The 13,062-nt window shown below is 40.9% G+C and overlaps 2 protein-coding genes across 2 annotated transcripts in view; one reads left to right on the top strand and one right to left on the bottom strand.

The window, feature by feature from the left end:
* The window catches only part of LOC100699655 (general transcription factor IIF subunit 2), a 70,838-nt gene that overhangs the window by 24,855 nt on the left and 32,921 nt on the right, over positions 1-13,062 (bottom strand). The gene's annotated exons all lie outside the window — the stretch shown is intronic.
* Positions 9,130-11,154, top strand: kctd4 (potassium channel tetramerization domain containing 4). Its single transcript, XM_005451980.3, has one exon. It carries the CDS (start codon positions 9,477-9,479, stop codon positions 10,251-10,253), a length of 777 nt encoding a protein of 258 aa, XP_005452037.1. The 5' UTR covers positions 9,130-9,476; the 3' UTR covers positions 10,254-11,154.

Below are 13,062 nucleotides of genomic sequence, written 5' to 3'. Positions count from 1 at the left end.
GATGACCTTTATTTCCTACTTCTAAATTGAGATGAAACTGAGGTTATTGTACTCGGCTTTAAAAATCTTAGAAATATGTTGTGTAACTAGACGCTTACTCTGGTACTCTGGTATTAGCTTGGCCTGCAGTAACACTGTGAACACTGTGAGGAATCTTTGGAGTCTGTTGTTGACCAGGATGTGCTCTTCAATGCGCATACTAAACAAATATGTCAGACTGGTTTCTTCCATTTGCGTATCATCTCCAAAATTAGAAACCTCCTGTCTCAGAGTGACGCTAAAACATTAGCTCATGCCTTTATTGCTGCTATGTTGGACAACTGTGAGTTTGTTGTACCAGTTTCCAGGCTGGACAGAAGCTGTCTCTACTTTTAAGAACAGGCTTAAGACTTTCCTTTTTGACAAAGCATATAGTTGACACTGAATCCTCCCTTAGTTACTGCAATAGGTCCAGGCTGCTGGGGGCTTCCCATGATGCACTGAGCATTTCTTCTTCTTTCATCTTTTTTTCCTCGCACTACTTGTTTATACACCATGCATTTATTCAGTCTTCCTTCCCTCACCCCCAACTGGTCATGGCAGATGACTGCCCCTCCCTGAGCCTGTTTCTGCTGGAGATGTCTTCCTGTTAAAAGGGAGTTTTTCCTTCCCACTGTCACCAAAAGCGCTTGCTCAGAGGGGGTCATCTGATTGTTACAGTTTTCTCTGTATTATTGTAGGGTCTTTACCTTATAATATAAATCACCTTGAGGGAACTGTTGTCGTTATTTAGCGCTGAATTGAACTGAATTGAATTCGAATGACCAGCATGCGTGTTTGTCCATTTCATGGCCACACAAAGTTCTAAAATATCACTGTATTAGAAAATATTTGAAGGAATCGTAACTAGAAGATGAGCCTGTTATTGGAACATACATGAAAGAAAGGAAACGTTTGATATATTATAACTCATTTTGACCTACACCACATGGTAATTTGACCCTTAAAAGTATACAATGAATACTCTCTTTAAAGTTCTTCCAGTGAGTTATGAGAAAAATGGATCAAACATCCAGGGCACCAATGCTCGTTTCTCTTTCTTTAATGTTACAATGTTACAATGTTAATCTTCATTACATTTGTGAAGCTTCTTCCTACTGAAACTATGATATGTCATGATAATAATGTAGCTTGTTATGGAAAAGTTACAGGAAAACATGCAGTGAATTGTGAATTTATTGTGACACCCAGAGTGATCAAAATAGATCTTGAAATATGAAAATATCATGTAGACAGCTCCTGTACTTAAAGCATTACAACGACTCAAAAATGCTCAAACAACAATAACATGAATTAAAATGTGCAATATTTTTGATCCACCCCTTTGTACTCTGGAGGATTTAACACCGAAAATATTAATATTATGAAGGGTATATTTTGTACAGCTTCTTAAAACATACCTAATTGGTTGTATATATTTAAAAAACAAAATCACAGGTTGACTTTATGTGGAATCATTGACTTTGATTAATATTAAAAATTCATACAACAAAAATGCATGGGATTAAAGTTTAATCATTTTGATGTTTTTGTTTTAACACACTGTTTAGGTCCGAAAAGTTGAATTAAGTTTATGCATCTAGCTTTTGGAGATCATCCAATTTTTATACTTGGGAGTTTACTTTATTAGCTACTAAATACAACAGACAAAGGGAAATAGACATGAACACACTGTGTGCACACACATACATATACAACAGCTGTGGCAGGCTTGTCTAAACATAATGACAAGCAAGCAATGAGTTTGCTAGGGTGGGTAAGGATATGACAGGGGCAAAGTCACTGATTGGATCTCCAAATATAATTTCCCATTAAAGCTCATATCTGCCAAGCCCAGAGGCTGCTTCATTAAAGAATTTTAATGATTCCATTCGTTAACTTTGAAGTGATTTTCTGACGTTTGCACTTCTACTCAACCCACTCGTTTTGATTTTAAAGTTGATTAGCAGCATCCATATGCAACAAGTAGGCTTTGAAGTGCCGTAAATACACAAAGGAGTGCTGGGCCATTTAATTACGAGTGGACCAGTCTGGCATAAATGAGTCGGTTTCTCACCTTAAAAACTCTTAGGCAAAACAGAGCATTGAGAGTTTTAAAAAAGGTAAAAAAAAAAAAACAAGGTGGATTTTAATGTCAGAGTGGCTTTTATTATAAATCTCACCTTTTTTGCCTTTACAGGTATCATACAATCCTGCATTTTGGGAGGGGGTCATGCTCTCCTGCTACAGTAGAAAATGAAATATGCCCACCTTATAAACCCCTTAAAGAAGCTTTCATTGATTATTTGCCAACCTGTCAGGACAGTCTTTGTACAAATACACCTGAACTTTAATTGATGCATACAGGCCATGAAAGTATAGTTATGAGCTGAGCAGTTTCCATGAAGATTATAGGCTTTATCTAAATGATGGATGTGTCTAAAAACTGAATCCACTGGATAAGTGCCTTTAAGCTGGATTCTTTTAATCTCCTGCAGAGGGGGACTCCTCATGGCTCCTTGGACCTGTGACCTCAGCAAACGCTTTTCTGACCAATTTATGGGCTCTGTTGATGCTTTAAAGTCACACTAAATACAAGATGATGTTTATTTTGTAAATTATGGTCATTATTATTCACTAAGGTGGATAAACAAGGGTATACTCATCAGTTATTGACATATGATTAACAAAGCATTAGCCTTGGTTCCACAGTTTCAGTTAGATCTGCCCTGTGTTCGAGGCATCTGGTTTTAAAGAGCTAAAAACAGAGAGTGATGTCATGGTGGCTACAGTCATCATTTATATACAGTCTACGGTTTCTGGGCACTGCATTTTGAAACTTCTACATTAGCATTTTGGCTGCTATGATACATTTTTAAAGCCAAAATTTGCCATATGACCAAGAGGGTCAAGCGCTAGGTTATCAGTTAGAGGTGCAACACATAAAAGCACAAATCTGTTAATTACTTCTAAGTAACAGACTAATTAAGTACTAATATTTCAATCACCAAAACTGGAGCACTGACTTCTTCGGCTTGCTGTGCTGCACAGGAAGCCATGTCATAAAATTGCATTAAAATGCTCCAAAAAGGCACCAACAGCGCAAACACAGTACAAAGGTCCCGTTCAGTGGCTGCTGTTACTTGAGGTGAGGCCGGTGGCAGGGACACGTGTCAATCAAAACAGCCTCGTCAGTTTCCAAATGAGAGATTGCTTTTTTACTATCCTGTAAATGTGTTCTTATCCTGGCTCAATTTGAGGTTGCTGCTTGATTCATAAAGAAAATTGCAGACAGTTACTTCCTTTAATCTTGCAATGGTGTTATGCAGGGATCACTGAAACTCAGCTGGGATTTTGTAGGAGCATTAAACTCAGTGACTTCCTGTCGGTTGCCCACAGCTGGCCACGTGTAAAATTTTCCTGAAGGATCACCCAGCAGCAGAAACAATAAGACCTCCTTTAAATTGAGAGTGATGTGCTCATTTACGCATGTGGCACAGCAGCAGTAACTTAATTAAAGGAATCAGTCAGGATGCAACAGAAAATAATGTTGTTCTGCACATCCGATCTATACAGTGGACCTGCTGGTAATAAAGCCTCTGAATGAATCCTGACCTCTGAACATTGTTAATAATGTATAAATCATAACGCATAAAATTTATACTGCTTTAATTGTGATGTGGAACAAAGGATTGTGGAAGTAAACTTTTTAGCAGCTTGGATAAATCTGAGCCTCTTCCCGACCAGGTCTATGTTCTTTTTCTTGGCAGGTACTCACTGAGCATGTCGTTATGGTGTCTGACTATTCAATTAGGTTTTAAACCAAATATCCAATCAGCCAATCACACGGCAGGAAGTCAGTGTATTTAGGCGTGTAGACATGGTGACCTGCTGAAATTCAAACTGAGCATCAGAAAGGAGACGAAAAGTGATTTAAGTGACTTTGAATATGGCATGCTCATTGGTGCCAAATGGCCTGGTATGAATGTTCACAAACTGCTGATCTGCTGGGATTTTCCCAAAGAACCATCTCAAGGGTTTACACAGAACAGTCCAAAAAAGAGAAAATGTCTACTGAGTGGCTTCAAGCTGAGAAGAAGCTGAGGCTGAGAACAGGAAGCTGAGGCTGAGAAGGGTCAGAATTTGGCATAAACAACATGAAAGCATGAATGCATGCTGCCTCGTATCAACTGATGGGGGATTCATGCTTGTAAGGACCATAAGGGCAGTACCGTCAATTCCTCCTATACATTTGTCCACTTGTTTCTTTTTAAAAAGTGCAGAGAATAATCATCATCTCAATATAAGGACTAATTATCCATCCATCTATCCCCTTCTGCTTATCCTTATCAGTGTTGTGGGAGGGCATATAAAACACTGGGACATTACCACATGGTAGTTAACACATAATGCACCAGCACCGGCATAAATACCAGCAATGACGTTGGCTGCTTATGTACGTTAAGTCGTAGGCTCTGCAAAGATTCGCTGCAGAAGTCTAAATACGGCGTCAGGCTGGTGGTGGTGTGGGGGATATTTTCTTAGCACATGTTGGGCTCCTTAGCACCAGCTGAGCATTTAAATATCAAAGCCTACCTGAGTACTGTTGCTGACCATGCCCACTGTACTAAGCCTCCAGAGTCAGCAGATCTCAATCCAAAAGAGCACCTATGGGATGTCACAGAAGGGGAGGTTTGATAGTGGATGTGCAGCCGACAACTCTGCAGCCACTGTGTGATGCTGTCACATCAACACGGCAAAAATCTCTGAGGAATGTTTTGAGCACATTGCTGTAATCTGTGCCATGAAGAATTCTTCCTGTCAAAAGGAAGTTTTTCCTTCCCACTGTCACCAATTGCTTGTTCATAGGCCATTTGATTGTTTGAGCTTTCTCTGTATTATTGTAGGATATTTGCTATAATAGTATAAAGTGCCTTGAGGTGACTACTGTAGTGATTTGGCACTATATAAATAAAATTTAACTGAAATCTAAAGGCAAAAAGCGATCCAACCCGGTACCAGCAAAATGTACCCAATAAAGTGGCTGGTGAATGTATACCTGAGCAGTTTCTTTCTATTAAGGAAGTTCTGACTTGTTACACAAAAATGCTTTACATCCATGCCAGCAGCTCTGTGAGGCATATACTACATACAAATACTAATAAACCGATATTTAAGAGGTGTAATATTAATCATCCTTAACTAACAGAAACTTTATATCAGTGGTGATTAAAGTCAGGATAGTTTTTCATCATGAATCAGGCAGCCTTTTGTTGATTTTTTATTTATTTATTTATTTATTTTATAGAGATGGGAGCTCTGTGTGCATTTAAACATTGTTTATGATATACTTCCCCTTTTCCTCCATGGGTCATATTCTGTTTGCTTGTTTGTATTACTGAAAAAAATTATATTGGTAATAGGGTGCTGATATTCAAAAAAAGAAAAAGTATGTGTGATCAAATCAAAATTCACACAGTCATCATTTTAAAAATACGCTGCTCCCATCTGAGCAGCTCGATCCACTGGGACTAACACATGCAGACCCTTTACAGCAGACAGACTTCCATAATGAATAAAGCGAGAGATTGACAGCTCCGAGCTCGCACAAGACCCCATTTTAAGCGGTTGCCATGCCAGCTTCACAGCAGTCAGTGACTCCATGTTACACCACAAGCTCTTAGAGCGGCTCTATGAATAATTCACCACCTTTAAGAGCGAAGGAGAGTCCTTGCTAGCAGCATTTTGGGGAATTTATTTCAAACATTCAAAAAGCTGTCACTTTGACAACAGCCGCGACTAACAGATTCCCACCGCCGTTTGAAGACGACGACGGTCCCCGACGAGGCTGTTTTAATAAAGAGAGCAGAAAGCAGGTCAAACCTCCCACAATCCTCTCTGCTGCATCTTGTCCTCGTTTGCAATTCCAATTGAGTGTCGTTAACAATGATACAACTAATCACTTATGAATGGAAAAATCGCAGAGGCGACGCACAGGAGCCGTCGTTTTGGGGATCAACTACCCCACGTAGGCAAGGAAAAGAAGCATTTTAGTCACCCACATCAATCAGAGAGCGCTCGCATGTTTGAATAAAGTGTTTCAGTTCAAGTGAATCTTCAATCAGTGCACTTGCCTACATGATTCATTTACATCTACAGCAGCAGCAGCAGCAGCTCTGAGGAGTAAGTGGGTGATAACCTGTTGCATCAGTGTAACATACTTGTTGCTTTTTAGGTGGAAAAGCAATCAGTGTAGCCTATTTTATTCATTTTTGTCCGTTACTAAGGGCAAAAGAGCAGGGATAATTAAATGGAGGATCTACAAAAAAAGCAAACACATATGAAAAAGACTTTTTAATGTAATATACTCTGATTTATAACCTTTCTGCTTCATTATTGATTCTTAAAAGGTGCAGCAATGCAGCTATTTTTCATCCTCATAGGGATTATTCAGTTTAATGTATTGCATTCTAATATATTTAGATTTAACAGCTATTCACTGACATATTTTTAAGCAATATGGCCAAAATTTTCAGTAGTTACAGAAACTCAAGTGTGAATATTTACTGGTTTTCTTTAAACTGAATAGCTTTAGGTTTTTGACACTGGCATGTAACCAATAATCATTTTGTTGAAGCTCTTAAATTAATTATAATGCATTTTTTCTTTTCTGCCTTTTAAATTTTTTTCCGTCATTCTCATTAGATCCATTGTGGGGTAAAAGAGAAGCCATGCATAAGGCAGGACTTCATTTTACGCATCAGAAAGGAAACAAAAGAAATAAATAGATAACCAACAGATCCAAAAGCGCACAAATGCAGATACAATTCATTCACAAAACTCTGCAATATTCACAACATACTCAGCATCAAGAAATCTGCCCGTAACTGCTGGATTCTGACCTGATCTGAATAATCTAAGCTGCATGGGTAATCTCCCAATTGAAGACCTTGCCTAAATGTTCTATAATTTATGCAGAGGCTGTCATTCATCACATTGGTACCTCACCATAAATAAGAAAATGCTATGTAATCAGATACTTGTTTTAATGTCACCACCCACTGTGATTTAAAAGCATCCTAATTGTACTGATTCTTTAAGGAACTAAACATAAGAGGATAACTTGATCCTGCTGGTGTCCAATAATCCACACCAAACACCATGTCTGGATATAGAGCACATTTTTATTCACCTGAAGTAGTTTCTTCAGAAATTTACCATGAAAAGCTTCGATAAATGAGATATCTTCACACCTCTGACTCATGCAGCGATACCGGTAAGCAACTGCAGCAGGGCTTCAACAGATAATCCCGAGTCTCTAGCTTTAGTTATCCCACTGTAAAGGCCGTTTTTTAGCCTGCTTTACTCGTTTTCGACAAGCTTGCTACCGCTAAATGTTACATCGAGATAACCTAATCTTCCACTACTTGTATAACTGAATTTTCTCACAAGGTAAATAAATTTAAATGCCTTAACAATATTTTGCTAGTGAGTAATCAAACATATAAACACCACTGCAAAAGAAGGCGCCCCGTCTTCGTTGCCCTCCGGTGACAAATACCGCCACAATCCAGGTATTTTGTCACTGCCAGACTTCTGTGCAAGTGATGATAAATTATGCAAATTGACTGGCATTGCCTCCCTGGTGTAAAAACACATCTAAAGTAGGTTACAAACCGTCTGCACTGAAATATTTCTGCAGCAGTAGAAGAGCTGCGCGGGTCAGAATCAAGAGTAAACATGGATTTAGTGTGCAGGCTATCGGGCCTGAGTGTTTGTGTAAGTGCTTGCGTGATAAATAAGAAATGCAGGGAGTTCAACATGGGAGCAATCTGACTGCTGACATTTTCCACTTCTAATATAGAAACGCCAACAAATAATAAAGAGGACACGAGGAAAACCTGTTCTTAAAAGGCGACTGCATAATAAGATTCTGATGCAAAGATGTTTCTTTTATGGATTATATGTTTAACAAAATCATTAAATCACCACATGGAAGCTGAAGTACACATTGATTTTGCACGCTCACACTTTAGAGCAGCCTCTGCTATAAAATGTACATCTACCACAAAGTTGATACGTATCATTTACTGTTATTTATTTAGTAGCTTCCTAGAATGGTAATTTTTCTTCCATTTTCAGCTCAACTACAGTTATTTAGCATAGTGTTTAGTGTGTTAGAGTGTAAGCATGAAGCACCAGACCAAATCATCTGCGTGGTATGCGCAGACTTTTATGTTTTTATCACACGCTGTTACCAGTCAGCACTGCTGGAGCCGCTCTGCGTGTTTCCTCGTGTTTGATATGAACTGTGATTTCTTTCACATTTGTAGTCGCGCTGGAGGAGACACAAAAAATGTGAAACGCAGAACAAAAATAAGCACACACGGACACACATAAACAGTGGCGGCGTGAGTCGTTAGTACTGAGCGACCAGTGGACCATTTTTCCCCTGACAGGAGGCTACAGGCCAAAAGCATTAACCAATTCAAAAGCTGTCCTTCATGACCGGACCACCGTGGACTGTAATTGGTCCATTTCCTTCACAAGGTCCTCAAAGCGAGCGCGCACACACCGCACACACAGGCACGATCAATAAACAATTTGCTAAGACAGAAGGCCTGCCTGTTACCTCGCAAGAAGGAAAGCAGGAGAGAGTCACAGAAATTTACATGAAGCGAGGCCAGCCGCCTCCTTCTCCCCGTCATGACCGGAGATTTCAGACGGATTCCAGTTCACATGAAGCGCTGTGTGGTAAAACAGATGGATCTGGCTGCAAAAAGGAGTTTCATATTCAGACTCACACACGCTGAGACAATTTCACACCACAAAAATTATGGAAGCAACCCTCCCCCCCCTCCATCTGGTGAAAGCATGGCATGCGTGCATGTGTGTGTATGTGTGTGTGAACTAACAGCTAGAGCTGAGCTTTGCACCTTTTTTATCCAAGATAATTAAAAACAGAGTGAAAGAAAGAAAAAGAGCGAGCTTCTGGAGTCTGTACTCCTCTGGTGTTTGCTCACATACTCCCTCTCTCTCCTCCCTGTATGTGACGCTGCCTGCCCACCCACTCTTAAAGAGAGAGAGAGAGACAGAAAGAGTAGAAGAGACAGAGAGGAAGAGAGAGAGAGAGGAGGGACACGGAGCAGAACAGAGAGCGAGTCTGTTTTCAGCTCCCAGTTCACTGTCGCTCCTCTGCCAGACAGCACTCACCCATCCACCATCACACACTCTCAGACACATTTGCTCTCACTATACCGACAGCTGACAACACCTTCTCATTTCCTCAGCTGCAGCACCGACCCGCAAAGTCAGATCCAAAGGAAAGGGGGGAAGAAAAAGAAAAAAAAAAACTGACTCGATTGGTACCGAGCACACCCAGAGACACACACACGCGTACAGTCGAGCAGACACACCAGCTCCGAGGCTGGGTCGAGGCTGGAGAGGGCGTCTGGAGAATGGAATGGGACCTCAGCAGGATGGAAAGTGAACTGAGGCACATCAACCCGGACCTGCTGCAGCCCAGCAAGAGCTTCAAGAAGCCCTCCTCGGGTACCATCACCCTCAACGTAGGGGGGTTCCTGTACACGGCCCACCGGACCACCCTTGCCAAGCAACAGGGCTCGTTTCTCGAGGAGGTGGCCAACGGTAAGAAGGCGGTCCAGCACACCGATTCCATGGGCAACCCCTTCATCGACAGAGACGGTCCGGTTTTTCGCCATGTGCTCAACTACCTCCGAACAGGAGAGCTCCAGCTGCCCGATGACTTCCGGGAGGCGGGGCTCCTGCGACGAGAGGCCGATTTTTACCGCCTGACTGAACTGGTGGAGGCTGTGGTCGAGTGGGAAACTCAGAGGGCGGCACAGCGGGAACCCGCCTTCCTGGAGGTGACGGATAGCCACGAGAGGTCGCAGGGCCTCAAGGTGTACTGCAGTGACCCCGCCTTCATCGACAAGGTCAAAGGGCGGCTGGTGCAGATCTCCAAGAGCCGCTTGGATGGCTTTCCGGAAGAATTTGTGGTGTCATCCAACGTGATACAGTTCCGACACTTCATCAAGTCGGAGCCTGGCTCGCGGCTCGTTCTGAAGGAGGACAGCACATTCCTGTGCACACTTGACTGTCTGAAACTAGAGACAGTGATGCTAGCACTGAGATCGGGCTTCAAGCTTGTCACCTGCCTTGACAGCAGCAAAGGCTCCGTGGTGGTGGCCGAGGCCCTGCATTTTGTCAAGTAGGATGAAGATGATGAAGGGGGCGGGGAGGGGGAAGATAGAGGGAGAAGAGCCTGTTTCTATATCCACCCTGTGAGGTATTGGTTTGAAAATGTTGTAAGATGTGCCGAGCTGTAATGTGTCATTGATAGAAGAACTGGTGGGTAGGTCTGTCGTACAGGGCAGGTTTTAAATGTTTACTGCACAATAGTGGCTTACACACACACGGGATAAGTTTTTGGGTGATTGTTCTGAGCAGAATGGTATTTTAGCATCACCGTTTGCACTGCTTTGTATTTATAGAACTCAAAATGACCCACATCATCTTGACATTTATAGCATCTTTAACTGCATCTGGTTAGGTATCATGCAAAAGTTTAAGTGACGCGAAAGCCGACAGCGAGTCCTTTCACACAGAAGACGAACGTGTCGAACTGAGGTTTTAAAAACAGCTTTATCAGTGGATTCGTTTCTGCACAAGAACTGCTTCTGCTGCGTGATGTGCACTGCTGTGCCATTCAGCTTTTACTACAGCCTCTGTGTGTGTGTGTGTGTGCGCGTGTGTGTATGTGTGCTGGCGTGCGTGTGCGTGCACTGCTAAACCCACCCCTGTGTGCTGTGTTTAGTTGGTTTAATAGCTTGTGCTCAGTTTATTAGCCTCTCCGGAGCCTGAAGGGACAGCCACAGCTCATTCGGATCGATTCGGATGGACAAAGCAAACTTCACAACCAAATGTTTGAGTTTTAAGTGCAAAGAACTGTGATTATTGTAAGGGCTTTGAATCTAGCATGATGCATGTGCACTAAATAAACTGTGTGTTTGTTAGTGCTGTGAGCCTCTGTGAAGCCAGTGCCACAAAAAAATAAAATGCCTATTACTTTTCAATGTGAGTATTTTACAAATAAAAGTGAGACTAAAACTCTTGGGTCAGAGTGTTTTGACGTTTAATGTCGCTGCTTTTGTGTGACAAACCTCACAAAAACTGCTTCCGTTAATGAGGAAACTTATTTTATACAATCAGGCAGCAAGTCTTAGTATTAGATTATTTTTCTTTCATACAGCAGCTTAAAAGCTACACTTATAACCATTTAGTCCTGACCCTGCTGAACTTACAGTCTGTACAGAGTGAGACTGTTACCCACTGAGTCAGACAGGAGCATTATTAATGTTACGTATCCAAATGGGAGCTATACACAGACTTGGCTCTTGCTTACAGCCAGTACTTTTCCATGCTATAAATGATGCACTTCTGCAGTTCTCCAAACATGTGAAACACTGTTTTCCACATCTGGAAAATTAAAAGGAGAAGGGAGTCATTTTCCACGGTTTTATATGCCGGCCAGTGGAAACCTGTAGAAATTAAAAGGCTTATTCAGAATATTTCCTGTGACGCTGTTCCACGATGTAATGTTCACTTCACGCAGTGCTGCGAAGTAGCTAAACATCATTAACTGCAAAAAAAAACAACCAAGACATAGAAGCAAAAATGTAAGATAGAGGCACAGCAGATCTCAGAAATATAATGTACAGGAAATTCCTAAAGGAGCTTCCAGGGGGTGAAAAGGGTTTCAAAAATGTATTTTAGGGCAAAGTGTGTAAACTGTTAAAGCAGTTTTTTAATGCAGTTTCACATCACTGAAATTATAATTAATTAACAAAACGATAATAAAGTAAATTGTCAGAAAAGTCCAAGACTTGCTTCTAGAAGGACTTTGATTCAATCCGAAACAAAACTCCATAGTTTCATTTGCCTTCTCGCAATACGCCATAAAAACTATCAGAAGGGCAGAGCTAGATTTTTAAAAGTGATTTCTTCAGATACATTTCTTAATGTTTCTTACAGAATTAGAATGCTCTGTATTTGTGGCTGCAAAAAATATCATAAAAAATATCTAAATGGACAAACCTCTCTCTCTTATACAGATACATTAAAAAAATAAATAGAAAACAACAGCAATAACATTAATATATTTATAGCCAGCAAATAGAAGTAATAGTAGTAATAGAAGTAAAAGTCAGTACTTCTCATATTGCTGCAGAGTACGCAGATGTGCTGCTGCGTAAACAGAAACATTTATACAAGTTAAATAAAGAGAAAGATTGACGTGGAGCTCCGATACAAATCTCTGACTGCACATCTACAGTGATACAGTGAAGTTCACTTTGTTTTTACTTCATAAACCCACCAGTGTGTCTGAGTCTGCAAAGTGTAAAAAATTGCAGTGAAGTTTTTAACTAGTGTAATGTTTCGGTAAAGTAATCTGCCAGCCGTACGACAGTTGATTGAATCATAAAGTTGCAAAATATTAAAATAGCTGGAAAAGCTAGGCATGATAGTTCTGTGCCTTTCCACTAATCTACGACTGCATGAATGTGGAGAAACTGGGATACAGAGTTGAAAAAGCAAAAAAAACCTTTCCTATGGCTCAGGTGAAAAATTTAAAAGAGCACTTCTTTAGACTTGCAGGTGAAAAATGAGTACTTTTACTAGCAAAAATCAACCTATAGGCTCAACAAATGTGGCCAATAAACTAAAAGACGCTGTTTTAAATTGATGTTCTGTTTTAACTAATGTGGCTCATATTCTCAAATAAAGTATTTTAATCATTCCTATCATATTTTCTTTCTCTAATATAAACTATGAGTTCAGTGTAAGTAGCTCCAACTTGGTTACAACGCTCATTATGTTTAAAGCAAAGTCTCCCATTATTATGCAACAGCGTCTGTCACACAGTCTAATCAAAACATGCCCTGCTCTCACCCTCACACCGCCTGCTACAGTAACTGACAGCCCAAGTCGTGCTGCCTCCACAGTGCAGCAGCTTCCCCTGCC

Source organism: Oreochromis niloticus, linkage group LG16 (assembly GCF_001858045.2).
Source record: "Oreochromis niloticus isolate F11D_XX linkage group LG16, O_niloticus_UMD_NMBU, whole genome shotgun sequence".
Lineage (NCBI taxonomy): Eukaryota > Metazoa > Chordata > Actinopteri > Cichliformes > Cichlidae > Oreochromis > Oreochromis niloticus.
This window is presented reverse-complemented; position numbering and strand designations above follow the sequence as displayed.